Below are 27162 nucleotides of genomic sequence, written 5' to 3'. Positions count from 1 at the left end.
GTTTGGTCTACTCTTTAACTTGGAGCACTTGTATTTGGTTAACAAATAGGAGAACATACATCCTATTATTTTACTGTCAAATGTACCTTCCCGTGGCCATGCATGGAAGCTCTGACCTGCAGTCTCCTGCACCCATTTAAAACTGTATTTTAATATTTTCTCACGATACTGCAGCAATTTTTGACACATGTGATCCAGGTGACTATCGATATAAGCCATCATCTATCTTTGTGTTCCTTTGCCCCCTTATCTCTCACACACACACACACACACACACACACACACACACACACACACACACACACCATTCACTCTGGCCCTCTCCACAGGCCTAGCCACTCATTCAATATTGGCGTCCATAAGCCCTCTCCACAGGCTCACCGTTCCCTATGTTAAGGCAAGTCTGTGCACCTTGCATCCTTCTGCAATGTCTGCACACACACCCGCCGCTATAAATACCAAGCGTCCGATTTACACAAGGTACCTCCTGGTGTGTACTCTTCCACCATAAGACAGCAATAACTACTGCATGCTTGCCACTCTCTATACCTCCAATAGCAATAAAACACATTACAACACTCCCCCCAGCCCCCATGATGGAACTATACTATCACCAGTTCTACGCGCAACTCCCGCCTAATGGGGTTCGCCACACTCTGCACCTCTCCTGCTCTAATGCAGGAGTGCTCACACCTGCATCCACTCCCTAATGGGTGGCCCGCACTAATTTCTATGCTACTACAGCAGATCGTCCAGCATGTTCTTGCTCAGTTATACTCACATCCTAGAGACCCTTGAGTCCCGCCGGCACCGAGCTTCGAAAACGTGCTCACCCCTCCCACTGAGCGTGGGGCGGCGCTCGAGAACAGGAAGAACTCTGCATCTGTAGGCCCTCCTCTAATGCGTGTTGATCAGGTCTGGGGTCGACAGACCCGCACACCCGGGAAGGGTGGCCTGGATACCCTCGGCTGACCAGGAGAACTGGGCATGTCACTGGGGCTTCCAGAAATGTAGTCGGGGGCGGGAGGGGCGTTTCATCGCACACACCACAAAAAACACATACTCAAAAAGGAGCAACACCGTTTATTACTACAGCTAGGCAAGCACAAATCAAACAGAACAGTGGAAGAAGTCCGATTGAAATGTGCCGACTTCTGAATGCGCCAAGATCATTAGTTTAATGCCATAAAACACAATAGACTGAAGTCATTGAAACACTTGCAATTTGGCATTTTCTCATTCTCAATGTTTTCCCAGCAATTTTATTGGCTGGTCTGCATCACATCCTTGGTGCAAAACATACGTTAGTGTAATGAAATTGGAATAAACAGTTTAATACTATCCCAACACGTCACCTCCCCATATGGCGCCACATAGTTACTCAGGACCCCCTGAACAGTGAGTTACTAGTAAAATAGCATTTGTGCTGACAACCGGAACTTTAAAACACTGTCATTGGTCAGCACCATTTAGGACGAGGCATCAGACACCCTGCTTCTGGTGGGAAAGGAGACATTCACACGACACATTCAGGATGGTGGCCTTCACAACTCCAGTGGTGGATAACTCTGAAGGCTGGCCACCTCCTTGGAGCAGAGTAACTTACCAACCAATTGGTTCTCGCAAGAACGCCACCATCTCCTGTGTCCTTTTGCCACAGCCACCTGCCAATGGGCACGTGTGGCCATGTGACTAGTACACTGGCTCAGGTCCATTCCCCCCCCCCACCCCATGTGACTGCTGAATAGGCAGACCACCCTGTTATGTCACCATGTGCTTGTTCTGGCTGTTTCGATTTGCCTGTGACAAGCATTTTGTGCTCCGTCCCCCGCCTCCCGTTGTCGTTGTGGGGGGTGGGGGGGAGAGGGTTTATGTGTCTGAGATCTAGTTTTCCCTGGCTGGGCCTAGTCCCCCACCCCTCCTCCCCGAGTTGTCCTCATCAAATGCGTGTAATTACAATCTTGCGTTTTCCTCGTTCTTATGTTATTTATGTAAAATCCCTTGGGTTCTTTGTACCTTCGCTGCTCATCTACCGTCGCCCTTCCCAGTGAGGTATTTTATTTATAAGAGGACGGTTACTTTCTGTATTTGTGGCATTTGCCCCCAATAGGTGCCTCTTTGGCCCTCCCCCTGCCTTACTTTCGAAGGTGGTAGGCACGCCCCCCTATCTGGCGCTGAATTATCACCTTTAGTACACTTCTACCCAGCGCACACGGGAGCGGCAAGTTTAGGGGAAAGGTCAAAGATTTGTATCTAGGAGACAGGGCAGCTACGCATAAGAAATTTAAATTGCTACATCCGATGCTACACATATATATTTCATAGAGCAGGCCAGCGTGATGGCGGTACAGAGACTCTGGCCGGGGATTCTGAGGAAACCGGACATACATAAGTTGAATTAGATGTGGATGGGTTTGGGGGCGGTGGCAGTTCGATGTCTGAGCGCTATAAGACGATTCCAAGGAATGAAGATGGGAGACTGCAGAGAGTTAGACATGCATGGGACACAGAAATGGGCATGGCTACTAAGACACACAAAGAGGGTTCCTACGAATGTACAATTTTGCTGGATACAGCAAAGAGGGTTCCTACGAATGTACGATTTTGTTGGATACAGTAAAGATGCCATATATTACTTCTACACTAGTAGTAAAGCTGTCAGGGACGCTGAATCTAAATTATGGAGAGGCGGGTCTGAAAGCGGTTCCTATCTGCATATGTGGTCGGATTGCCGTAAGCAGATTCCTTTTTGAGAAAAGGTGGTGGAGAAAACGGGTGGGATGACAGGCATGGATGTTCAATTGTTAGACATTGTCTATTGGGACTAATGCCTATTAGGAAAAAAAGAGGCATGCCAAGCTAGTGGCATTGGGGCTACTATTAGCTAAGAGATCTATTGCAATGGCTTAGAAATCTACTAGTGCGCCAAATTATATGGCATGGCTAATAGATATTAAAATGTGGGTCAGAGCCGAGATGGCTATCAGGGATAACGGCCTTGGATGGGGGCAGACACTGCAATTATACCGTGCATGATTTGTTTAATGCACCTTCGGACATGTACCAGCCTTGAATTCTGTAAAAGTAGCACAGAGCATCGTCGAGGGGGTCCATCAGGCACTGTTGACAAGGTGTAGTGGTCTTTATGCATGGTACATGTCAAGGCGATCACTACTATGTCCGATTTGAGGCAACAAATACCATCTGTTCTATAGACCTTCCAGGTGGAATGGGGCAATTAACCTCATATGTAAGGCAGAGAGACTGCATATATGATTATGGTTGATGGAAGCTTCAGTGTACCCCTTTTCCACTGTTATGATGTTCTTACAGAAATGCTAATAAACCGAGGTTTGAAAATACTGGGCTAGGTTTGCAGGGGGGTTGCCCGAGTCTACCAAAGACCAGGCTTCCTCTTGGAACTGGCACACCCTTATTGTACCCATCCAGATTCCCTGCACATGTATCCCACTTAATTTCTTACGATAGGCTTCAAAGTTTACTGACCCAAAGCTGTGAAGGTTTGACGGGCGTACAAAATATAGGATTCCTGGAAATGGCTGGAAGGAAGCTTAAACAAGGACAAAACAAAAAGGTGGAGAATGCACAGCTTTCTCAAAAGCCACACGTGACATTCACGTGAAAGGACAATCCATTGTGGTACCACCATCGTAAAGGTTTCACATGCACCCATTCCTCACAACTGACAGAGTGGAACTGTGAAGTATGACGGGATATGTCCCAAATCAAGCACATAACCTTACCAGTTTCTGTATATTTGTACAGGTTTCTGCCCTACCTCCAACTGTTCTAAAAATCTCAAAAATTGTCTACCTGAAAATGATTCTTTCAATTGACGCTCTTTTTTGTAGATAAATAGCGAACATGCCAATTCGGTTTAATGAATTTTCTATATTACAATTGTACACGAAATGTAAATACTATGGCTATCCTATAATTATTCTATGTCCTAATTAGAGTTTCACTTGTAAATAAGCGCACTACGACCGTAAATGGACCAAGGCAAAAAAACGAATCTACAAACATTAGAACTGTCTTGACAGGATTTACCCGAGCAGTTTAACAGGCAATGAAAAACTACCTTTTGAAGGAAACAGGGCTAGTGTGCCATAAAGCAGTTCTCAGAAAATAAGCGATATTTTTAACAAAACCACCATTTAATTTGAAGATGGCAAGTATGCATGATGCAGCACGGGCCAACCTCACAAAGGTCGTACATTCATTACAGAGATTTGCATAACACTTCGCGGACTCTTACCTGGACGTCTGACTCTGGCCTGCTGCTTTGTGAAGCAAACTGGCAATCCTCTGGCTCAATAGGAAGTAAAGCCGGAGCAGGAGGCAGGAAGCCTGTAACAGCGCCGTCACTCGAGTTCACGTCCTCTGGCTTCTTCTGAGAGTCTTTCACATTTTCACTCAAATATAGGACCGACTCCCTTATGTTGTAAATGATCTCATTGTTCTGGGCCAACAATTGTTCTAAATGATCGATTTTCTCCTGCAGCATGGACAATTGGCCCTTCAACGGGAACAAAAAAAGTAACGTTTCGTTTTAACAATAATACGGAAGAATGGTTTGACAGCAGTGTTTGTTTTAACATTAGCATCCACCAATTATGAAACAACACTCACAGTGAAGATAAGAACATTTTCAATTTCCTGTATATTTATGTATATTTTCATGTCTGTATATATTTGCTGAATTTGATTATTCCAGACTATTGTGCATTATGTACATCTATAAAGTATATCATTTTTTTCCTCCCCTTTCCTCCCAGAACTTAGGGTTATAGTCTTTATTACGGATTGCTTGATTGGGAGAGGAGTTTTAGTGTATTTACTGTTGAATTTAGAAGGTTTCAGTTTAAGTTGTAGTTATTACACGTTTACTTGTTTGTTGGAAAAAAAATCGACCAACATTGGTAAAGTAAAAAAAATTATTAAAAATAAAAAACAGTTCCACACCTGCCTCAACGGCATTTAAGCTAAAGGCAGGCATTTAAAAATCACAAACATGCCACATTTGGTTGCCAACATAATAGCAAGCTGGTACGTTATTTTGTTTATTGAAATTTTTGTTATGCACCACATGCCTATGGACCCCAGTGCGCACACGTTAGACAACAGAAGCAGCGGGAAGGTCAGCGGGTGGAGATGCTACATGAAAATGAGTCAACCTTGTTTAAGGTTGAACAGGTCGGTGTTAGTCATTGATATGATATGATATGATATGATATGGTATTTGTAACGCGCCTATACACAAGTGTTTCAAGGCGCGACGAGGCAGGGAGGGAGGGAAACAAGGGGAAAACAGACAAACGATCCTACTAGGCCAGGTGTCATTCAGATCGCGCAAGTGCAGAGGTAAGGGGAAAAGGAGGAAGTGCAGGGGGGAGGAGGTGGGGGGGGAAGTGCAGTACAAGGTAAGTAGCGTAAAAAAAAAAAAAAAAAATTATAATAAATAGAAAGGGCCAGCTGGTGGCAAGTGCGAGGTAAGTGCAGAGCAAGTGCTGGGAAAGGGGCTGTAGGGATACAGTGACAGTCCCACAGTGCAGGGGGAGCCGGGGAGGCAGTGCAGGTGGAGAGTGGCTGGGCCCTGGACCGAGGTTGCTGAGAGTGGCCCAGATGCAGGTTTGAGCTGAGTTCCGTGGGGAGTTAAGCAGGATTAGCATTCGTTTGAACTCTTAGAGTGTTTGCTATTCTCAGTCGCAAGGGGGGGGGGGGGGGGGGGGAGACTATTCCAGACTGCGGGAGCCGATACATCGAAGCTGGTGCCACCAAATCTCTTAGTCTGTGATGTCCAATTGCCCTCCCCCCCCCCCATGTTCACAATTGGTTTTTTCCTTGCACCACATTTTTGTGTGTAGACCTGTAGTGTACCAGATCTTGGGCTATTCGTTCAGGATTACACTCTGCACAGGAACCAGATACTTCTGATCTGAACCCATCAACACAACAGGTTTCACATTTGCCTCTGTCCCCACTTATGATCCCCTACACTCTTTCTTACAGAGCCACGCAGAGGAAGGCCACAATAAGTGACAGAAGGACACTGTACAAGACCAATAACACTAATGCGACATCAAGGGATGCTGCAGATCAGGCTTGAGCTGTAAAGTCAGAGCTGTGTTTTACTCAGTACTTGAACAGTAATGGATGCTGCAGATCAGAAATGTGGACTATTAGTAAAACTGTGTAATAAATACCGAAACAGCAGTCTATACTGCAGATTGAAGACTTTAGCACAGGGATTGTAGTGTACTGGCAGATATCTGCGACCTACTACTGCAACAGCAGTTTGACACTGCAGGTCAGGAATGAGGTATATTGGTAGAGCGGTGCACTATTTATTATCGACACAGCAAGGGGTGCTGCAGGTGAAGGTTTAACTGTGTGTATTAGACAGCAGTACTAGTCCCATAAAGTGCTCATCCTGCATCATACGTAGTCAGGCTTTGGCCAGCAGAATTATGCCCCATCATTCACTTATACTGCACCCTGCAGGGTCAGACGTTCCCACAACAGGGCTACCCGCTAAATGAAAAGTCCACATATCACAAGAAGGTAGAACATGACCAGTCAACCAAAAGGGGCCCAATTCTCCTAGCTTTTGCAACTACCGTAAAAACTACAAAAACAAATTCTCGGACACTCGCCCCAGAAACAATTTCAAATTGTCTGAAGTTGAAAATACCAGAGCACAAATCAGTCTATCACACCACACCCTCCCCCAGACAGCAGCCCACCTGTTTTGTGTAGTACAAAACACCTATTATGGGTGAGGTGGTAGCTACCCGACTATGAAACCCTGAATGGGGACAGCTCACACCTTGTGCATATGCTAATCTCAGATTGCTCTCCCTATGCAAGGCCAGTGCTTGTAATTGGATGAATAATGCATGCCTGCTTTTGCCCTTGTTTCAGCAGTTAGCTACCGCACAGAGCAGTGTAAGGAACTTCGGTAATTAAGGACTGCCGCCCCAAGAAGAGGCCAGGGAGACTGCTAATTCGAGATTTAATTGTTATTGGACTGTCCATTCTCCCACATGCCTTTTTCTCACTGCCAGCATTCTTCCCTTTACTTTCCGGCAGCCGCCGCACTCCAAATAAGACAAAGGGCTGGTCATCCAGAATAATAGAGCACTCTGAGAAATCCAAGCTCCGCCTTTGATCTTTTCTGTTCCTCATTTTATCATGAAGAACCTCTGCAAGGTTGCAGCATCACTCTGAAAACGGAGTTCAGGAGCTGCTGCAAGACATGGTGATTTGTGCAGGTGAGGGCAAGGGGAGTTCCATTTTGGCTTGTGACTGAGAGGAGAACTCTGGGGGAAACATGGCCCCTCCGAGTCCATGTAGCGAACACTTGGTGCAGGCTCCAATCGGCAAATATTCCAGCAGGCCTCTGAACAAACACCAGCGCATGTGCGAGTGAGGTTTGAGGCATCAGTCAGCCCGCCAATCTACATACTAGTGGAGGTGAAACTGGCACCTGCGGTCTTCAAATGTCAGACAGACCCATCAATGAGCCAACATTTGCTTCCCCATAAACCTCCACATATAGCATATGGCAATGAGCGGAGCTTCCAGACTGCCGCTCTCCCTCATTTGCCAATTTGCAGATCCTTGATTGGTTCTACATGGGATACCATAGATTTGAGACCAAGCGATTGACAGTGGCAACATGAGATATTGAAATGGGACCAGTCTGCAAGAGACCAGTGCTAGGAGCGCAGGGCTGCAAGTGGTTTTGACTGCAAGGTCTACTGCCCTCATCCCCCAACTGACCCGGTCCCATCTAGCATCTCCTAACACCTTACCCTACACAGACAAATCCACCCCGCCCCCAGACAGCTACCACAGGCCCGTTCAGCACATCAACATAATCGAGCCATGACTAAGATCTCCTCTTCAGCCCCAACACACCCTAACGCATCAGCAGCTGAGCATAGTCAAAGTGCTGCATTCTTTCAGATCCTGGGCTCCTCCCCATGAATAACATGCTCCCAGGTGTCTGAGCTTGATCTACAGATCGCCGATCGGCACACAAACTGGGTACTTTTGACCTGAACAGCAAAGGTTTTGCATCTGGCTCTCCCACTGTCGCACTAATAACCCCCTACCCTCTTTCTCCTACAGAGCCATGCACAGCAAGGCCACCAAAAGTAGCAGAAGACCATTTACATTAGACCTCAATGCCATGCTGAGGAAACCTCCCTGAAAGCAGGGGGTAACAGGAGGACGGAGCACAGGGAGGTAAAGATGGTGGCCGTCAGTGGATCAGTGGGCTGGGAAGGCATGCAAAACCAGAACGTAAAACCCACCTTCCAAGCACCCCTGATTGGCTGTGAGGTCCCAGGACATCACCTCCCAGGTGCCAATTACTGTGACAACCTGATCGACTGTCTGGTAAGATGTCATTTCATTCACTGTTGCCCGCTCAACAAGCCAGAAAGATAACCATTTGATAAACATTTTTCCTTGACACAAAAGGAGGGATATCGACCTGAAGTAGTTCAGATTGAAAAACAACACTTACTACGAATCAAATCTGCACCTTTCCAATAAAGACATATCGCTTGCATGTAGTGTGAAAGGTAATTGCTTTTTTTTAGCACAGCAGACCCAAGTAAGGGAGCACCACGTAGTCCGTTTGATCCTCTTCGTTTGACTCAAAGGTCAGTACACTGAGATGCCCTTGGAGCCCCACACCCCTATTAATTCTCTTAATTGTACTAGCCATAAAACATGGAAATATCGCTCCCTTCCATGGGCCAATAACATTTTATGGCACTCCTAAATGGGCATTTCAACATCGTACCACAACACACGATTTGCTATCAATCTGCTGGCTCATTCTCTACCAAACACGAACTTTCATTACTCCTCTTATCCGGTATCGTGAGCAGGCTAGCGGTTACGAGAGTATTTGTTTGATCACAGCTTTGTATCCCCATTCAAGTTAAACTCTCAGATTCTTGGGGACTCTTGAAAATGCGCTTCCTGCAGAGAGAGTGCTTCTTTCTAGCATATTGGTACTTGTGCGATCAGTACCCTCCAGCAGTTACCATTTCAGCAGCTGATTTAGATCATCTCTCTGACGTAAACATTTTTGTTTGGATCCTTGTGTCATTTAGGAATGCCTGATCAAAAAAAAAAAAATTGCTCTTTTGCACATTTGCCAATTAGTAAATCATCTTTTTCCCCCCATTTGAAGACAGTTTCATAACTCCACCATTTTCCTTGATTAACTATTGCCTGTATGCCCACGCTTGGGGTGGGACCGTGTTGGGTCTCCTTTCGCGTGAAAATAACCAATTTTGTAGCAATCCTATGTTATACTTATACAAAACGACAGAAGTTACATGAGCCGAGTTCCGCAGCAGCGCTGTGCGGTTCCTCGCCTCAACATGGGTACCCCGGCAATATATTCCCACAACGCAATAAAGAATGGTGAGAACAATTAAGAACTGAGAATCTGGACACAATATACATTTATAGCCTTGAGGAAGACCATCCTGGTTGAAACACGTGTTGGCTTTTGCTTCAAGCAAGTTGGAGCTCAAATAAAACACCATTTCAACAAAAAGGTCTAACTCTTGTAAAAACGTTCACAAATTGGTTAATTTTGATGCAATGGTATATGTGCACAAATACATAATCTCATATTTAAAAACCACACCTCTCAACGGTAGACCACTTTGTCTCAGGGTAGAAGGAATGAGAGATGGGGGCTTAATGTGCATGGGTCAGAGAGCCTCGCATCTATTGGTGTGGGGGAGCAGGAGGAGTGATAGTTGAAAGGGCCCCCTGATTGAATCCAAAGAGAAGAGCCCTGTTTTTTTTTCTCGTGTGGTATGAAGGGTATGGGGTGGAGGGTTAAGCAATGATGGGATGACTCATAGTATAAAGCACAGTCCCTTGCCTATCAGATTGGTCTTGGGCAGAGTCAGTCAAACGTCAAGCTGAGCAGCACAAGATTGATACTACAGCAACCAAGCAGGCTTCTCAGACTAACAAGTCTTTTTGGAAATAGTTATTTTTATCTGCAGTTCAGTGTTCCTCATGTGGTAAATTGTGAGAATTAAAAGGGTTTTTCCTTGGGGGGGGGGCGGGGTGCTTGCCCTTGCATTAGGTCCTCGGAACTTGGTATTTGTAAAAAGTCTCACCTTAAGTAGCCTTACCTTTCAGTAGGTTAGTCCTTCTGTGCATCAGACTCATTTTTTTAATGGTTATTATGAAGAGAAATGAAAAACATGGAAACACAGACTTTGCACTTTAAATGCCAAGGACATGACTTGCATGTTCCAGTTGTACTGGCTGACAAGCCTTCATTTCCATCACAGGCATTCCAGTCACAATAAAGAAGTTAATGTCTATAATAATGTGTGTTCATTAGGTTTGAAACTTGGTTCATAAAACAAAAAGGAAAATTAAGTGTTTGGCTTTAGACGAATACTGAATAAGCCATTTGACACCCTCCTAGTTGCAAATACAGTAAGCAATACAGTGACAACATGGCGGCAATTACCATACAAGGTGACTGAGGAGAAGGTTTTACTTTACAGTTTTGCACTCATTATGGATCGGAACACTGTATGGCTGTGAAAGTGTATCTAATGAGGTGCAAGGAAAAGAAGAGGATCAAATGGTTGCTCAGCCAAAAGGATTTCTGTTCTGTAGAGGAATTGAAGGTTGATGAAGAGGGAGGCTAAATGTTTTGAATTCAGGTAGCAGGTAGAGTTCTTAGGCGACCACAAAGAACAATACACCAAGGTCCCAATTAGATTTCGTTAACACTCATAGCAAAAGTACAAGTGGTCCAGGGGACAATGATACAAAAAAACAAATTTTGCCAGTAATACTAACCGTAGTGCGACGTCTACTGTACCCATGGTGCTTCATGCGTCGAGGTCCCTCACATTGTTTTTTTCAGCCATCTTAGTCAGACGCATATCACATAGTTCCTTCTTGGCTATCGCCGTTGCTTAGAAAAGTTAACTTAGCATTTCTTTCTGTCCTTTCGATATCCGTCTCCAGCGAGATCTTCGGCGACGACATGCAGGTCGAATTATTATCGTTGGCCTCGCAGTAGGGAGAGTGGGGGGAGGTTAATTCTTTAGTCTTGCTAAGAGAATGCATATTTCCCTTTCCGCCCACTTATCTCGGCAGGCTGTCATCCCCATACATAATGGAGAATACACCCTTTAAGTTTTGCCCCCCTTGTAATAGAAAATTCCTCTAGAAAGACTTGCACCCAGTGTGCAATCTCGCTCTTCCCAGGGATCACGCCGAAGGACAGTGCAAGTCGTGCAAACTGTTCAGGCCCAAAAAACACTCAAGGACCGCAAAACCAAACGCTGGGCCCACCACGCCATGCAGGCCGAGGTCACCATGGACGTCGAGGGAGCCTCCAGTGACGACAGCATCAACGTCTACAGTGATGCTGAGGGTGAACGGGATCAGTTAGAAACCTGCGTGTGAGCTCCAGACCCCAACAGGCAGGCCGGTGGTTCTGCTACGGGGACGACACCCAGCGGCACTAGCACGACCAAGTCGCACCACATAAAGCACACCTCCTATGGCCGAAGGGTGACCACAACGCTGACTGGAAAGCCACAGACGGCATCAAGGGGGAGGTCCAAGATATCACTTGTTCTCTGGGCCATCGAGGGCGCGATCACCTCACAACAGGCCCCCGAAACATACGCGCAAGTCCAGTTCTGATACTGTGTCTAAAGCCGCGAAATCGTCACATGGCGACGGCCGGGCGTCGAAAGACATCATACATGCCGACCACCGAAAGAGGCGTCAAAGGCCTCCTCAAAGACTACACCAAGCTCGAAGATGAACAATTTGATCAAAAAACACGCCCCAGACACTGTTAAAAAGCAGGGCATCTAAAAAGTCTCCAACGACCCAGGGTGTTCGGGTGAATTCTCATAAATGTGGTAATTCCCTATGTGGTCATTCCCTTCACATTAGAGACCCCCATCACCCTTGCTGGATTTTGAAGACTTGAATTTAAGGTTAAATTGACTTTACTAGTCTTTTTAAATTCCTAGACCCAGCACACACTATCTTCCTATAGAGTGCTGGAGGGGTTACCTAGTATCCCCTGTGTCTAGAAACTCATGTTGCAGTCAAATTCTACCCTTTTCTATCGAAGTGGCAGTGGTTTTACAATGAACTACCATGATTTTTCCCGACAGCGAACACCGGTAGCTAAAAATCACAGGAGCCATGTTTTTCAAGATGGCGCCTTAAGCCCCTTTGTTTAAACGGATCCCGGTCTTCTTTTTTCGCCATTTCATTTTGGAAAGGTCCTTCTAGTGTTTGTCTCTGTGCGCCAAACTAGGTTTGGTCCCTTTGTTTCTATGCCTTTGGCGGTCTTCAGAACTGAAGACCGCCTCTGGCATCTGAGTGTCTGGGGTGGGCAGGAAGTGAGGGAGGTGCCCGACACTCCCTGTGCTTAGTCTCCTAGGGGACCCAAATGCACTCTGGCGGAATTGACTGGCTGACTGTCTGGCCAGGACAGCCACCCTGCTGGGTGAGTGGCAGCTAGGCTGGAATGAAAGGGATAAAACTGTTTGCTTTCCAGTCCAAGAGACTTGCTTTTTAGAGTCGAAAACTGGAACGAAAGAACCGAAGACGAGCTGGAAGAGGACGGCTGCTGCAACTCCTGTACCGTTGGTTTCCCCGGTGAAACCCTGCTGCAGGTCCGAATTGCCAAGTTCATCTCGACAGAGAAGCCCTTTCAAGGACAACTTCTTCCTTTGAGTTGGTGGGACCAATCAACTCTTAAGACACCTGGGTACCATTTTCAGAACTGGTTAAGATTAACCAGGGGGAAGGACACCAGCTGTGTACTCGATGACAGCTACTCTAACTGAAGGGACTCCATTTTGTCAGCGTTTTCAGGCGATCCCGTGCAGTGCAGGAGTCCCCCGACTTCCTCCCTCTTGTCCCCACGACTGAGGCTCAGGAACAATAAGATCTGCAAGAACTGCCAGGAACCAAGGTCTTCTGCTACATCGTGTTCTTCATATTAAAGGTACTGTGCCAACCAGATTGAGAAAACTTACCTCTCGCAGTGAAAGTTCGCAGAACTTTCCCAATTTGCAGGCCTAATCAGCTTGTGACCCAACATATGATTCTTTTTCGTACAAACTACTTCTGAGAACATTGGCAAAGACTTTACTGTTTACTTCAAGAACTGTTCTTTCCCATCCAAGACACTAGTCCATTGACTTTGGCCTAGGCCTATTGAACTGAATTGAGTCCTCTAGTAAACTAAAACAATTTGCATTGCCCAAGAAAGTAGTTTGGATCTATTCTGCTAACTTGTGCCTTTTTACTCCCATTGAAAGCAACTGAAATGCCATTTTGCTCCCATTTCAGGGGAGCTTAATTTGTTCAGAAACGTATTGGTTTGGTATTGAAGCATATTTGTGTATAATATTAAGTTGCCTCCTTCTAGTGAATGTTTTCTAAATGATTGTGTAATAAATCAATAAGTGTTTTACCAAGAAACCTTGAGTGTAAGTGTCTACTTGAACCACTGTGCTTTTAAGACCTCTGGGTATCCTCTTTTACTGCTCACATTCTCTCTTGAGATAAGCCTGGCTGCTGAGCTCGCTACCACAAACTGTGTAGTACAGACTTATACCAAAGGTTGGTTTTGCTTACACCTGTAGTCCTAATTATATGTGGTGGTCACAGAGGGTACTGCATGCAATTCTGCCTAACACAGGGAGAGGGCACTATTTCAGGGATTATGACCTAGGGGGAGGGCACTATTTTGGGGGCTATGCACCATAAAAGGAACCCTGCATCAGAGCCAACATCGGCCCCTCCCCCTGCATCTGTTCCCCCTGTAATTCCAAGTTCATCTCAATGGACAGCAGAACAAATTGACAAGGTCATGAGGCGTATGTCCTCTCTCGCTAATTTCTTTGATGACCACCCCAAGGTCCTGCAAAACCTTCAGGGTGCTCCACACAGCGGGCAGTTACCCAACCTTCTGCCAAAAGAGCCTGCACAGACTTCAACCAAGCTTCCACCTCGCACAAGGACTTAGGGCAGTAAGCTTATTGTTACACAATGCAAGATTCCCAGGACCCTGGAACTTACACAGACCCAGACGACCGAGATATGGGTGATGTCGATCAATATTTTGATGATGGCGACAACGAGGATGTCTATGTCATCCAGTCACCAGATCATTCAGACCCACCGGTGGCAGACTCACCAGTGGATAACCTAATACAATACAATGACCTGCTCCTTAAGGCGGCAGAGCATTTCCAGGTCAACACACAAAAGACACAAGTTGATAAGGACTTTGTTGAAGACATATTAGGGGATAAGAAAATAGGCAACCCAATGTATCCCCCTGCTACAATCAGTACAGAGACGCATCAGACCCTCTCTGCTTACTCCTAATTCAACACAAGCAGTCAACCCGTGCATTGAGAGAGTATTCAGGCCAGCCCCCTATACATCAGTGGGAAGACTCCTTAGTGGTAACAACTACTGGAAAGAAAGCGGGAACCCCTATGGCCTCTTCCGAAGCCCCTCCTAATAAGGAGGATAACAAAATTTACACTTTTGGGAGAAAGGTAACAAGGTAACCTCTTTGGCAGCTTACCAAACCAGAATTGCTAATAACACAACTCATTAGCTAGTTACAACTGTCACAAGTGGGATGACAGTGCCGAACTAACAACATCAGTCCCAGAGCCCCTCAAGACACAGCGGTCGCTCTCCATTGCAGAGGGAACGCAATAAGCAAATTGCAGCCTCAAGAAAAACTTGGATGCAGAAGACAATGCAGGAAGAACCATAGCAGAGGTCACGTTGATTAAACGCTACGCGTCGCTATGACAGTCCAGCTTCAAGCTTGAAACCCAGGCAACCCTCCTTAACATGCCTATCAAACTCAACGTTTTGTTTGGCAAAGCGGCGGAAGACTGAAGAGTGCATAAGAGGAATAGGACACCCTCAAATCATTAGGGCTGCTCACCAACAACCCTTCGGACAAAGAGGGGGCTATAATTCTCACTGCTTCAGAAGGCAAAACTCTTAACGAGCTTCAAATTATAATCAAGGTGGCCAAAGCTCATCCGGAAGAACAACGTATCCTGTTGGAAGAGGTGAAGGCGATTAACCTAAAGGACTCCTTAGAAATGATCCTGGTAAACCAGCTTATTTATTCAATGTACTGCCTTTTGCCAAAAGACCTTACGATGCGACCTGCCTTAGACCTGCGTCCTGCAAACACCTTTGTCAAGCCACAAATATTCTGCATGACAACGCTATAGGAAGTAATCCCACTGCTGAAGCAGGGGGGACTACATGCAAATCTTACATACGAAAGATGCATACTTTCATATTTCAATGTTCCCAGCGCACAAAAGATGCTTGCGTTTCAAAAAAGCAAACCAGCACTATCAATTCAAGGTGCTACCCTTTGGCATAGCCTCCGCTCCAAGGCTATGCACCAAGGTACTGGCGACAGCGTATCTATGCAGGGAGTCAATCCCAGTGTACCTTTACCTGGTTGACTGGCTTATCACAGGGGAGAAACCCCAAATTTGCAAGCAAAATACACAAATAACAATCGATCTTTTTCTATTGGGTTTCTCAATCAACAAGACTTTTTTTTAAAGAAAAAGATAAATGAATAAATAAATAAAATCAAGCCTCGTACCAAACCAGACCAAACAGTTCCCAGGAGCCATAATAAAAACTGAAGGGTCTAGTCTTTCCGTCAAACGAAAAGAGTACAAAACATACTGCTGCAAAAACCTCAGAATCTAGCCAGTCGCAAGATAACTGTACGCAAAGCAATCCACTTTCTCGGGTTGATGGCATCATGCATTTGCCTGGTCCCACATGCACGACTGCACATGCGCCCAATGCAACAGTGGTCTCAGTCAAGTGGTCAGTGGGACTATCTAGTGGTCGTTTGCCAACCCTAGTACAAGCTCTGCACTGCTGGACAAAGAAGGACCAATTAAAGGGGAAACCCTTTCACAACCCTTCAGTGCAAGAGGTTGTCACAACAGACGCATCACTCACAGGATGGGGAGCCCATTACCTTCATCACAGCTCATGGTCTGTGGACTCAGACCATAGCCCAGAATCACATCAACCTTCTAGAACGTTGAGCAGTGCTCAAGGCTCTACGGCATCAGGTAATATTATCCCCATATATATGGTCGCCGTAAATAATATCGCCGGGAAAAGGTCGTGGCGATATATGGGTGACCATATATATGGGGACAGGGGCAAAAAAAAAAAAATTTTTTTAAAATACTGAAATAAATTTGGGGGTTGCGAGGGTGTCCCCCGCATGTTCCATGCAATAATGTCGCCATAAAAAACGGGCATTTTTCGGCGATATTTTTTGCATGGCGAGATTTTGTGGCAACATTACATGGAACCGGCTCTGCAAGCCTTCCAAGCAACCGGTCACATCAGACAGTACAAATACTCACAGACAGCACCAGTGCCATGTTTTTCATAAACAAGCAGGGGGGGGGAGGCACACACACACTCCAATTCTGTCCAGGCTAGCACAAATCTGGCAGCGAGCACTCAAGCGGGGCATGTTCCTAACATCGCAATGTTACAGGGGAACTCAATTCTCTAGCAGACTCACTAAGCAGAGATCCTCTACCAGAAGAGCACTAGTAGCAACTCAACAAAGATATCATAGACTGGATCCTCACACACTCCAGACTCGTTTGCAACAAGACAAAAACACACAATGCCCACACTTCGCATCCAGGTTTCCCCAACACGACATCCTCGAGGAGGCACGTAAACCAACTTTAACAAGTGGAAAATATTTGTAATATGGTGCCAGTCAAAACAAATGAACCCAATAGAATGAACTCCATCACACATTCTTCATTACATGCTTAACTCACTAGACTTAGGGTTAGTATTCAACTCAATCAAAGTTCACCTAGCAGCTCTATCCGCGTACACCACATAAGGTGTCCTGGTGGAAAATCCCAGTCACTAAGACATTCATGGAGGGAGTAAAAAGTCTCCACCCTCCCATTTCCAATGCGCAGCCAGGGTGGGACCTAAATGTACTACTTGCAAAGCTCATAGCCCGCACCTCCCCTTTGAGCCTATGCATACGTCCAGCCTTAATAAGACAGCCACCAGAAAGGCTATCACCTTCATAAGGAGAGTCAGTGAACTGCAAGCTTTGTCAGTGCAAAACCCTTTCTTTGTGCTCCGCAAAGACAAATTGGCATTAGGAACGCACACTAGGTTTTCACCCAAGTTCATTTCAAAGTTCCATGTCAATCAGCCCATCGAACTAGAAGCTTTCTTCCAAAATCCATCAAGCCCAGCTGAGAAAAAACACCATACACTAGATGTAAGGAGGGCAGTCCTTTACTATGTAAATAAGACAAGACTTCTAAGGAAAACAGACCAATTGTTTGTCTCCTTCGCTCCAGGCATGGAAGGAGACCGGGTTTCCAAAAACGCCATCTCCAGATGGATAATCAGATGCATACAGCTCTGCTACTCCGTCAAATAAAACACTGAATTTCACACCAAGAGCTCACTCCACCAGGGGTACAGGAGTTACCTTGGCCTTTATCGCAAACGTCCCGCTGGACGCCATTTGCAAAGCAGCTACATGGAGCTCTATCCACACTTTTACTCAGCACTACCGGATTGACACTCACTCTAAAGCAGATTCCCTGGTGGGACAAGCAGTGCTAAAACATCCATTTATCGCTGTACCTTCTCACAACCCACTACCTTCTCCAAACACTGCTCGCTAATCTAAGCATAGCATGTGATCTAAGCATATTCCATAAGCCTCAGAAGGGATAAATTACTCACCGTAATCGTATTTCTGATGCTATCTGCTTAGATTCACATGCCCCCACTCTTCCTCCCCTTGTAGTAGAAGGTGCATAGAGGTTTTCTGGGCTTTATCTAATACATAATCTGCTTTACTACGTCTGTACTCGCGCTACACTTCATGCAACCTCATGTCAGAACCAAAACAATCTGAGGTACCTTGATGCGTGAAGCACCATGGGTACAGTAGATGGCACACAAGGGATAGTATTACTGACACGCCTTGTCGAACGTCCCTTTTCGAGTTCCGAAAACAAAAACTAATACTCAGCTTACACTAGGTGTTGGTCTATGCATAGCATGTGAATCCAAGCAGATACATTAGAGTGAGAAATGCATCAAAAAATATATATATATATATTTTTTTTCTTTTCACTAAAACCCTGTGACATTCACAAAAAAAAGAAAGTTAATAAACGTGACATTATGGTTCGAAGTAAAACCGAAAAAACCCCTGAAATTCGCCAGTTATGGTAGGCTAAGCAACCATAACTGCCCGCACCACTGTGCACTGCTAACACTAACACCCAGGACATCACAAATGTCATTAATGACATCACTGATGACATCACATGTGCATTTACTTTCCAGACAAGGGGTTGCAAATGTAATTTTGGCAAAAAAGTATCAGGAATTATTGGGACAGATGTAATAAACTACATACTTCATCACGCAATGTAGTGTGCTAAAGAAAATTCCATTGCAGTGTTTTTTCTAGTACAGGAACCTACTCATACAGAAATGTAGGTATTGGCTGCAGCATACACTACAGAAGTGCTATATTTGTAATTTTCCAAAGTTATATAGGAAAACAGTGAATGCTTCTGTATCAGACTTTTCTGGTCTGTGAAACATGTACTAAGTTGCTAATAATGCATCACTTACTACATATTTCTACTAATGCACACAAAACAAATAAACTACAATGCATACAAATATGGGGCTTATATATGGAGAGTAAAGTAATCAAACAAGAGGCAGTATCATTAGCAACTGTGTATAATCTACATGATTGTATTCACGCACAAAAATGATTGCTGTGCTTCAGGCCTGCTTTTTCCCCATATATGTACATCATAAGATGCGATTAAATTCTAAGGAAAGTATTGTAAGAACATGTGAGAATAGCAATATCTATAAATGTAATACCTTTTGAAAGTTAAGTTTCTGACTGTCACTAAATAAACGCACCTGGCCTAGATATGGCAGTGAAAAAAAACGAAGGGGCTACACATGTGATGTCATCAATGACATTTGTGATGTCATCTTTGATGTCCTGGGTGTTAGTGTTAGCAGTGCACAGTGGTGCGGGCAGCTATGGTTGCTTAGCCTACCATAACTGGCGAATTTCAGGGGTTTTTTGGTTTTACTTCGAACCATGTCACAGGTTTTTAGTAGCGCAACTTAACCATAACATCCCCTTAACAACGTTTTTTTAGTGAATTTCATAGTTTTTTATTAGGGCAACGTAATCATAACATCCCGTTAAAGTTTTTTTTATTGAATATACACTTTCATCATGTGAAAGTGGGACATATGTACTATACAGCCCCTACTTTATATACATTTAACATAGAACATACTGAACCCCCACGCTAATGTTATTTGAAAGGCACGGACAGAGCGGAGCGCCTGTGTGCGGATGGGCGCGGACCAGGTCAACACTACCCAAACAATCAGGGGGTATCTGAAATTGTACTATTGTGCCATATGAAAAATGCACAAGTTTAAAAAAGAACACAAACACATTATAAGTACTAATAAGTAACCAATTAAACCTACACGTTTTCAACATTACCCATACAATTAATTACCATGTTGAATGAAATGGATTATACCATAACAAAAAAAGATATGCCTCCAACGTAATTACCTCACAGAAACTGTGCAGCCAGGAGTGACAGACGCAAACAGCAGAACGAAAACAATTTACAAGGAAATAGTAAGCGAACTTCATTTTTCTTATATGTGTGTGTACTTTTTTGTATGAGGTGCAGAACAAATAATGTATTTCTGTTTTGACACAGAAATGTGCAGTACTTTGGAGTGGCTGGAGGAGAATTTTCTACATGGGGAAATGTCAGAAGATAGCAATAATAATGGTACACACTTCTCTGCATAAGCAAATTAATAGTCAGTATTTTATGGGCATTTAAATATATATATATATATATATATATATATATATATTATACACTTTTAAACAGACCAGGTAAAAAAAGAAGAAAGTCCACCAAAGGACACAGAGCAAGACAGCCTGAAACGGATAGAAGAGAAAATGGATATACTAAATGAGAATTTTAACGGGTTAAGACAATTTGTGGAGGAATACGTGAGAGGAAAAATAAGATATCACTGTGCCACCGTACCTGTCCCCCTTCTCCATTTCCTAGTGAACCATCCCCAAACCATCAAGAAGAACAAACATTTTGACAAAACATCCATTCCTTCATCCCCTCACAACTAGGGATGTAACGGTATAACGGTATACCGTTAAAGATACCGTGAACCACTTAATTGACCAATAATAACCGTCACATTGTTTATACCGGTATACCGTTAAGTGTGCTTTTCAGTCTGATTTGGAAAGGCTGCAGAAAGCAAGTGCTGCGCAGTCTTGGTCTTGCACTGTTGGATGTGCCATCTGCCAAGTAGTTTCAGTTGGAGCAGTTTTTAATGCCATTCCATAAACCACACGTGCCTGACACAATCAATATGTTAGCAATAGGAAGAATAAATACAGTGTCAAGAAGGAAAAGGGTTTGCTTTGGGATGGCGGCTTTGGGGTTTATATATTTATAATGGATAATGTTTGCTAAACATATGACAATGGGGGATTTCCCTGGTTCCATCATTGAATTTACATATAATAAGTCACACTGCAAAATTCACTCATCTCTGTGGGTATTCACTGCTGCCATACCAAAGGTGACATGTCCGTGTTTACTGAACACCTTTTGGCCCGCAAGTAAACGAAAGGCTGTCGCATAAAGAGAGAGTGCGTGTGTGTGCGTGTGTGTGTGTGTGTGTGTGTGTGTGTGTGTGTGTTCATGCGCATACGTGTATACTACCATCAGCCTCGATTGATCTGTGGCGTGCAGGTTATCAAGATGGCAACATGTTCATCTTCACCAGTAGCCAGTGGGGGAGCCAAAAGCCTAAATGACCACGTAAGAAAAGCTATTAAGTTTGCTTTGCCAGTCGCAGCAGGGCTCTCCCCTCCTCCTCTCCACACGTGTGTTTGCGTTTGGTGGAAGCAAGGGGTGACATTTCAGTGGAAAGTATGTTTGAAAAGCCCAATTCTGGTCCTGGGTGCCTGGTTTTGTTTGTGATGATAAATCTGACAGTTTATGACCTTTTAGAAAATATTTGTTAAGATTAGTTAACTCCACCTGCTATACCGCGATAACCATGATATACGTCATTTGGCAAGAAGGTTATCGTGCCGTCATAAAACTAATACCATGACACCCCTACTCACAACCAGCCTGTGTTGAACCCTAATTCCCCTATATTCGTTTCAGTGTCTGCTTCCCCCTCTTTCTCTCGATTGATGTATGTGTGTGTAGTAAAACATTTTTTTAGGTTAGTTGTAGTGGAATGGTTTGGATCAAAACATTTAAAAAAAAAAAAAAAAGGAAGAAGAGTTAAAATGTTTGCGGACAGTGCGCCTGTTCGGGCTGGCCGTAATCAATATAATATGGATGTTCTAAGGACAATACACCTACCCGTACCATTCGCAACCAAGATGGAACTGATCTTAGAACGCACCAGCTGTACAAGTTGTCCGTAAATGAACAGAATGGGGGCGTCCTAACGACATTATACCTCTACGTACTGCTCACAACCAATATAAAACTGTTCTTAGAACACACCTAGTGTCCGGGATGTCTGTAAATGAACAAAATGGGAGTGTCCTAAGGACACTATACCTGTCCATACCGTCCGCAGCCAAGATGGAACTGTCCGTAGAACAGGCGCGGTGGCCGGCATGTCCATAATCAAACCAAATAGAGGTGTCCTAAGGACACTGTACCTGGCCGTACAGTCAGCAGAACATCTACTCACATGTGCACCAGACCCATAAGTACTGCTAACATCGCGCCTGTCCGTAACTGTCTGTCTCACTTGCGTCGCACTTTTAATTAGTTTCAGGACCCAAACACTGTCCTTAGAACACCCGCGCGCACGCCCGTTACTCTGCATTTGGTGTCCAGCGGGCACCCATTTCCTTCGCGGATGTGTTCACGACGTCATCATGTGACCGCACCCACGCTGAGCGTGTGGCCTAATTTGCGCAGTTTGTCTGCTTCCGCAACATTTCAAAATACAGACATGGGAATTTTACAGTATAAAATCACCATTTCACATGTCCCATACAATGGCCCTACCTTTCAACGTATTGTTTAGAATTTTTGCAACGCTTCTGAGTGATCGATTATGGTCATGAAGCGCACCCCTCCACCCCTATAAAAGGCCAAACCCCTGAGCTCATCTTCATTGTAGTTCTGGCTATAGCGGATTGAGTTTTGCTCCCTTTAATGGTGTAACGAAGATTAGCCGACCAACCCTAATGGCATCCATGGCTGCTGTTGCCTCATCAGCCTCAGCAGCACCACCAAACCCTCCACCGCCACCACCTCCCCAAAGGCCTGAAGAGGGAAATACGCGTGCAGATGTAGAGAGCGAGGAAGAAGAGAAAGAAGAGAATGAGGTGGAGGAACTCCGCACTACAAGCACTCGCCGGGAGTCGTGGGTGTGGCGGTTGTTTACCGTTTTTGGAAACGTATCAAAAGCATGTGCGAACCAGGTCATGTGTAACCAGTGCAACTTGGTGCTGAGTCGCGGGAGACCTGGTGCGTACCGCTTTTGTATGACAACCATGAAGCGACACCTAACTTCGTTCCACAGTGCGGACATTCGCAAGGTGGTACCATGTGAAGAACGTAGTAGGTTGAGTTCCTCCGCAGCATCCTCCGTTTCCGATCCTCTCACCACAAGAGACACTCCTGTGGGAGAGCGCATCCCTCCAGCTGCCTCACAGGCCATTCGCAATGCTGTTGACCCTTACTTTTCGAGGGTCACAATATTGTGCATGTACTGCAACGCAGTACTTTGCAGGGGAGAAAGTCTTCTAAGTGCTTTTGAGACTACAGTCACGGAGCACCAGAAGAACTACTCCCTACCTAAGTAAGGCCCACCCTACATCTTTCTCTCTCCACCTGCCCTTTCTTATCCTCGTGGTTGGTGTCCCTTTCTTACCCTCCTTTACCCTCCTCTCCTAGTGTGTCGTGTGTAAAAAAAATAAATGGAAAACAACAAAAATTAAAAAAAGGCCCTTTTCAGAGCCGCCTTTCTCAGTTTAACAATGAACTATCAAATGACTGGTGTAGGCCTCCGCGCATTTTTCAAAAAGTCCGCACAGTCATAGGGCATAAAAAAATGGAGGGTGCAAGCGGAGCAAAACCAATGCACTTTTCGCTGGGAGTCAGTGGTGGCTCTGAAAAGAGCCTTTTGGTGGCGTTTTGTGCTTTTGAAAAACTGTGGATTCGAAAAAACATAATGCAAAATAGGTGACTATGTATCCAAAAAAGGTTGCAATGCATTTTGTACATGTCGAAGAAAAATCCAATTGCCAGCATATGTGAGATGGACTCCATCTCTGCGAAAAATGAAAGTGCTGCGAAACAAAATGTTTTCATTGTGGAAAGAGGACATGCCAACATCTCTTAGAAAGGCCCAAACATCCTTATTTACATTGCGCCTTGCTTTCTCCATTTGTGGCCCAAATGTAGAAGAACGCAGCCACATTTGTCTTTGTGCAATACGGGAAAAAACTACTTGGCAATTTGGAAACATGTCCATGAACTTTGCAAGTCCTTCCTTCATTGCAAATTGCAAAGAAATTCCAGAGACATGCCCTAAACTGTTTCCTCCACAATGAATGATAATTATAATCGGGATGACGCTCTGTCTGTAAAGTAGCACAGAGAGGTACCAAGTCCAGCCACTTCATTCCACGCACTCCATGCCAGTGCACTTCCACATGAGAAAATCCAAGATCTGCAGATATACCGCAACTTTCTGCATGCACCTTCAACCAATGTATCCATGAGTCTTCCAAAATCCAGATAATCTGTTTTCAAGCACACAGAGCCATAGCTGTCTGGTCTCCTGTCAGGAAAAAGATGTTCTCACCAATCTCTCCGTTCAGAACACACCCACTGAACTTTACCGACCAATCCGTAGCTTTGTTCATATTTTCATGCGTCTCCACCCCAGAAACCCAGTTGGTAATACCCGCTGCCTGCAGACTACCACCATGTCCACGGACACGTAGAGGATCTGAGTGTGACGACTGTACATTGAAATAGTATTCCCCTTTTCCCCTTTAAGGTGGGCTCTGAAAAGAGCCTTTTTTTGTTTTTTTGGCAGATGCCCGACAGACACCTGTTATTTTGTATTTTTTTAATTTTCTTTCTTAATTTACTCCAACAATCATTACAGAACCTTTTCCAAAGCAAGCCTTATATTCCAAAATAACATGGCATTTCCCAAAAAAGATAACGAAACACCATCCGCTTCAAAATAAGCCGCATTACTGGAAACAATGTTCTCGTGGCTGCAGAAAAACATACCAGCTCGTAACATGAAAGCATGCATGCCGCAATTGATGGCACACCTCCCAATACTTTGCTCAGAACAAAAAAAAGAACTGTTGTCCCATTTTCCTCTAGGGAGTAAGCCAGAAAAAATTACTTTCGCAGTTGGAAAGATGTTAATGACTGCTTGCACCAACTGTTCCAAATCTTCCAACAAAGTAGGTGAACTCACGTAGCCCAAATGGCAAGCACCGTAGTGCAAAACTACCACATGAGGACTGGTCATCTCACGCATATCTCTGCAAACTTGGAGAATTGCCGCAACATTACACTCAGTCGCAGCGCTCCACACCACCTCCACTCCTCTGACATCCAAATTGTGTGCCACATGCCTACTTTCGGAATAGTGCTGTAAACCATGGACAAAAATATCTCCGAGCACCAACATCCCGACTGTCTCCACCTCTGCCATCTTCACTACACGCACTGTGTTGACACAAATGAACAATGTGAACATCCGATTGGCTGATGCCTACAGTCCCCTTTCCATGCTGGATTTGCTGTAGAACCCCGTATGTGGCACGCCATACCCGCGGACAAGCGCGGTGTCTGTGCGGCACGTCACTATTAGCCCGTCCTTCTACCCTTTCCACATCACTCGCGAATCCATTCCCTCATTGGACACAGCTAAGCAGTCACACAACCACCCACCAATCACATTCAAGATCTCTACATCTAACTCCATCATCAGAGTTCCACACTTCAAATGTACTGTTGATCACTCTGAATGCAAGTCACATATCATTGCAAAGCACCTACTTCAAAAATTACTGTGCAAGCGTAGCGGATTTCTACTTACAGCTCCATGCATATGAACATGCATGAGTACCAAGTACAGTTATGCATATTTTATTCAGAGAAAATGTGCAACCCTTATGATTCCATTTAAACAAATTAATGCCACAAAATCTGCATAGCCAATACATACCAACGCTCCCCCTTTAAGGGCAAGATTTCCGATTTTTTATTGAGAAACCACACTACTTCTTACTGTCTCCCGCATAACCTATAAATACGTAATAACCATCCCGATTTAGGTGCGAAACTCTATTTTCCATTAGAAAAAGTCACAATTGTTTACTGTCTTCCGCCTAAATTAATGCTAATTCCAATGCGATCTTATGAGAAAAATAAACGTTCCCGATTGCTGTGGTGACATCTCCCTCTGAGGCTCTCCTGAATTTTTCGCATTCGTATTTATAATATGAAAGTAGTCAAATTTTTCCCCCCCCCATCTACTATAATGACCTATCACTTCCAAACCGCTCTGCTATGGACAACACAGCTTAAAAAAAACCAAGGGAATTTCATTAACTGAAAATTGTACTCATTTGCGAAGCAGGTTCAACTAACATTCTGCAAATAACATATAAAGGCTGCACATAGTGAAATGAAATGCACACATGCACTGTGTTCAGATATCAAAGGAGAATACTCTGACGAAAGATGCAAAATGAACGTGTACATTAATATCCCTGCTTTAAACACACAAAGTTACTAACTTCTTCCTTTTACAATTGCAGTGAAGAATACTCTCCTGAAAATCAACAGAATCTACACTGCAAACATATCTGAAGAAACGTGGTAATTCTGCAAAAAAAAGTAAGTACAGTACTACCTTTATATTCTTACTGTTCCTCAAAGAGACTGTGTGGGTTATTTATCTAATGTGTGCACACAAAAAAAAATGATTTCTGAACCATTCTACCCACAAATCCCCATTTATTAAACAAAGAATAACAGGCAGAATGGCACACAAATCCCTGTGTTTTTGTAACACAAATAACATACAGAAGCCTTACAATGTTAGTACTACAAAACAAATAGCTGCTTTAATTTTTATACCATTACGTTTACTATTAATGCTTCTCCTCACAACTAGCTCACTTTCTTCTCTCATCTGAAGCACAGTGTAGTAATATACAAACAGAAACATAGCCTTACCAACTCATTGTAACTGTCCAATGCACATTCACACACCACCACAAACAGCTTCCCCATCAAACTCATGGACACATGCATACGGCACACATACATTGTAAAACAGACCAAACCATGCCTTCTTTTTTTTCAACCGACCCCAAAGAATGCCTACCAAAGAGCAAGTCCGTAGAAAGGAACGCAGAAATAGAGCAAATAAAAATAAAAGTGTCCAAAGTAAGCATCCATCTCTAGCAGAGTTTGTACAGAATGTTGAAACAAAACAGCTAATACAGTCATTTAGCGAAACAAAGGAAGCTTCAACTAACGAAACTTTGGCTCCTCTATCAAAATGTGGCACGAAACAGAAAACGCTTTACAAAAATTCGGCTTCCAGTACTGCTAACAATGCTCCTATGAATCCTGATATACTAGCAAGAACCCATAGTAAAAAAAGTATTTTAGCAAAAATGTTCACCACAGAGTCCTTCAGAATTTAATAATTAGAGGAGCGAAATCATCCTCAAACCCTTAAAACCTATCGTAGAAAATTAATCCTACAAGCTCTCGTAGACAGCGCAATCCTTCTCAAAAGGAAGTTATTTATCTTGGTGTTAAATAGGATGAAACCACAAACAAAACTAAGTACTAAACTACAAAAGAA

General features: G+C 44.3%; 1 protein-coding gene across 1 annotated transcript in view; it reads right to left on the bottom strand.

The window, feature by feature from the left end:
- The window catches only part of MAN2A1 (mannosidase alpha class 2A member 1), a 1346034-nt gene that overhangs the window by 1254449 nt on the left and 64423 nt on the right, over positions 1-27162 (bottom strand). Inside the window, exon 2 of the mRNA XM_069625484.1 lies at positions 4280-4540. Coding sequence (XP_069481585.1) covers positions 4280-4540 — 261 coding nt within the window. The remainder of the gene's footprint in view (positions 1-4279; positions 4541-27162) is intronic.

Source organism: Ambystoma mexicanum, chromosome 6p (genome assembly GCF_040938575.1).
Source record: "Ambystoma mexicanum isolate Mex_15411 chromosome 6p, UKY_AmexF1_1, whole genome shotgun sequence".
Lineage (NCBI taxonomy): Eukaryota > Metazoa > Chordata > Amphibia > Caudata > Ambystomatidae > Ambystoma > Ambystoma mexicanum.
Note: the sequence above shows the minus strand (reverse complement) of the source record. Positions and strands in the feature narration are given on the sequence as shown.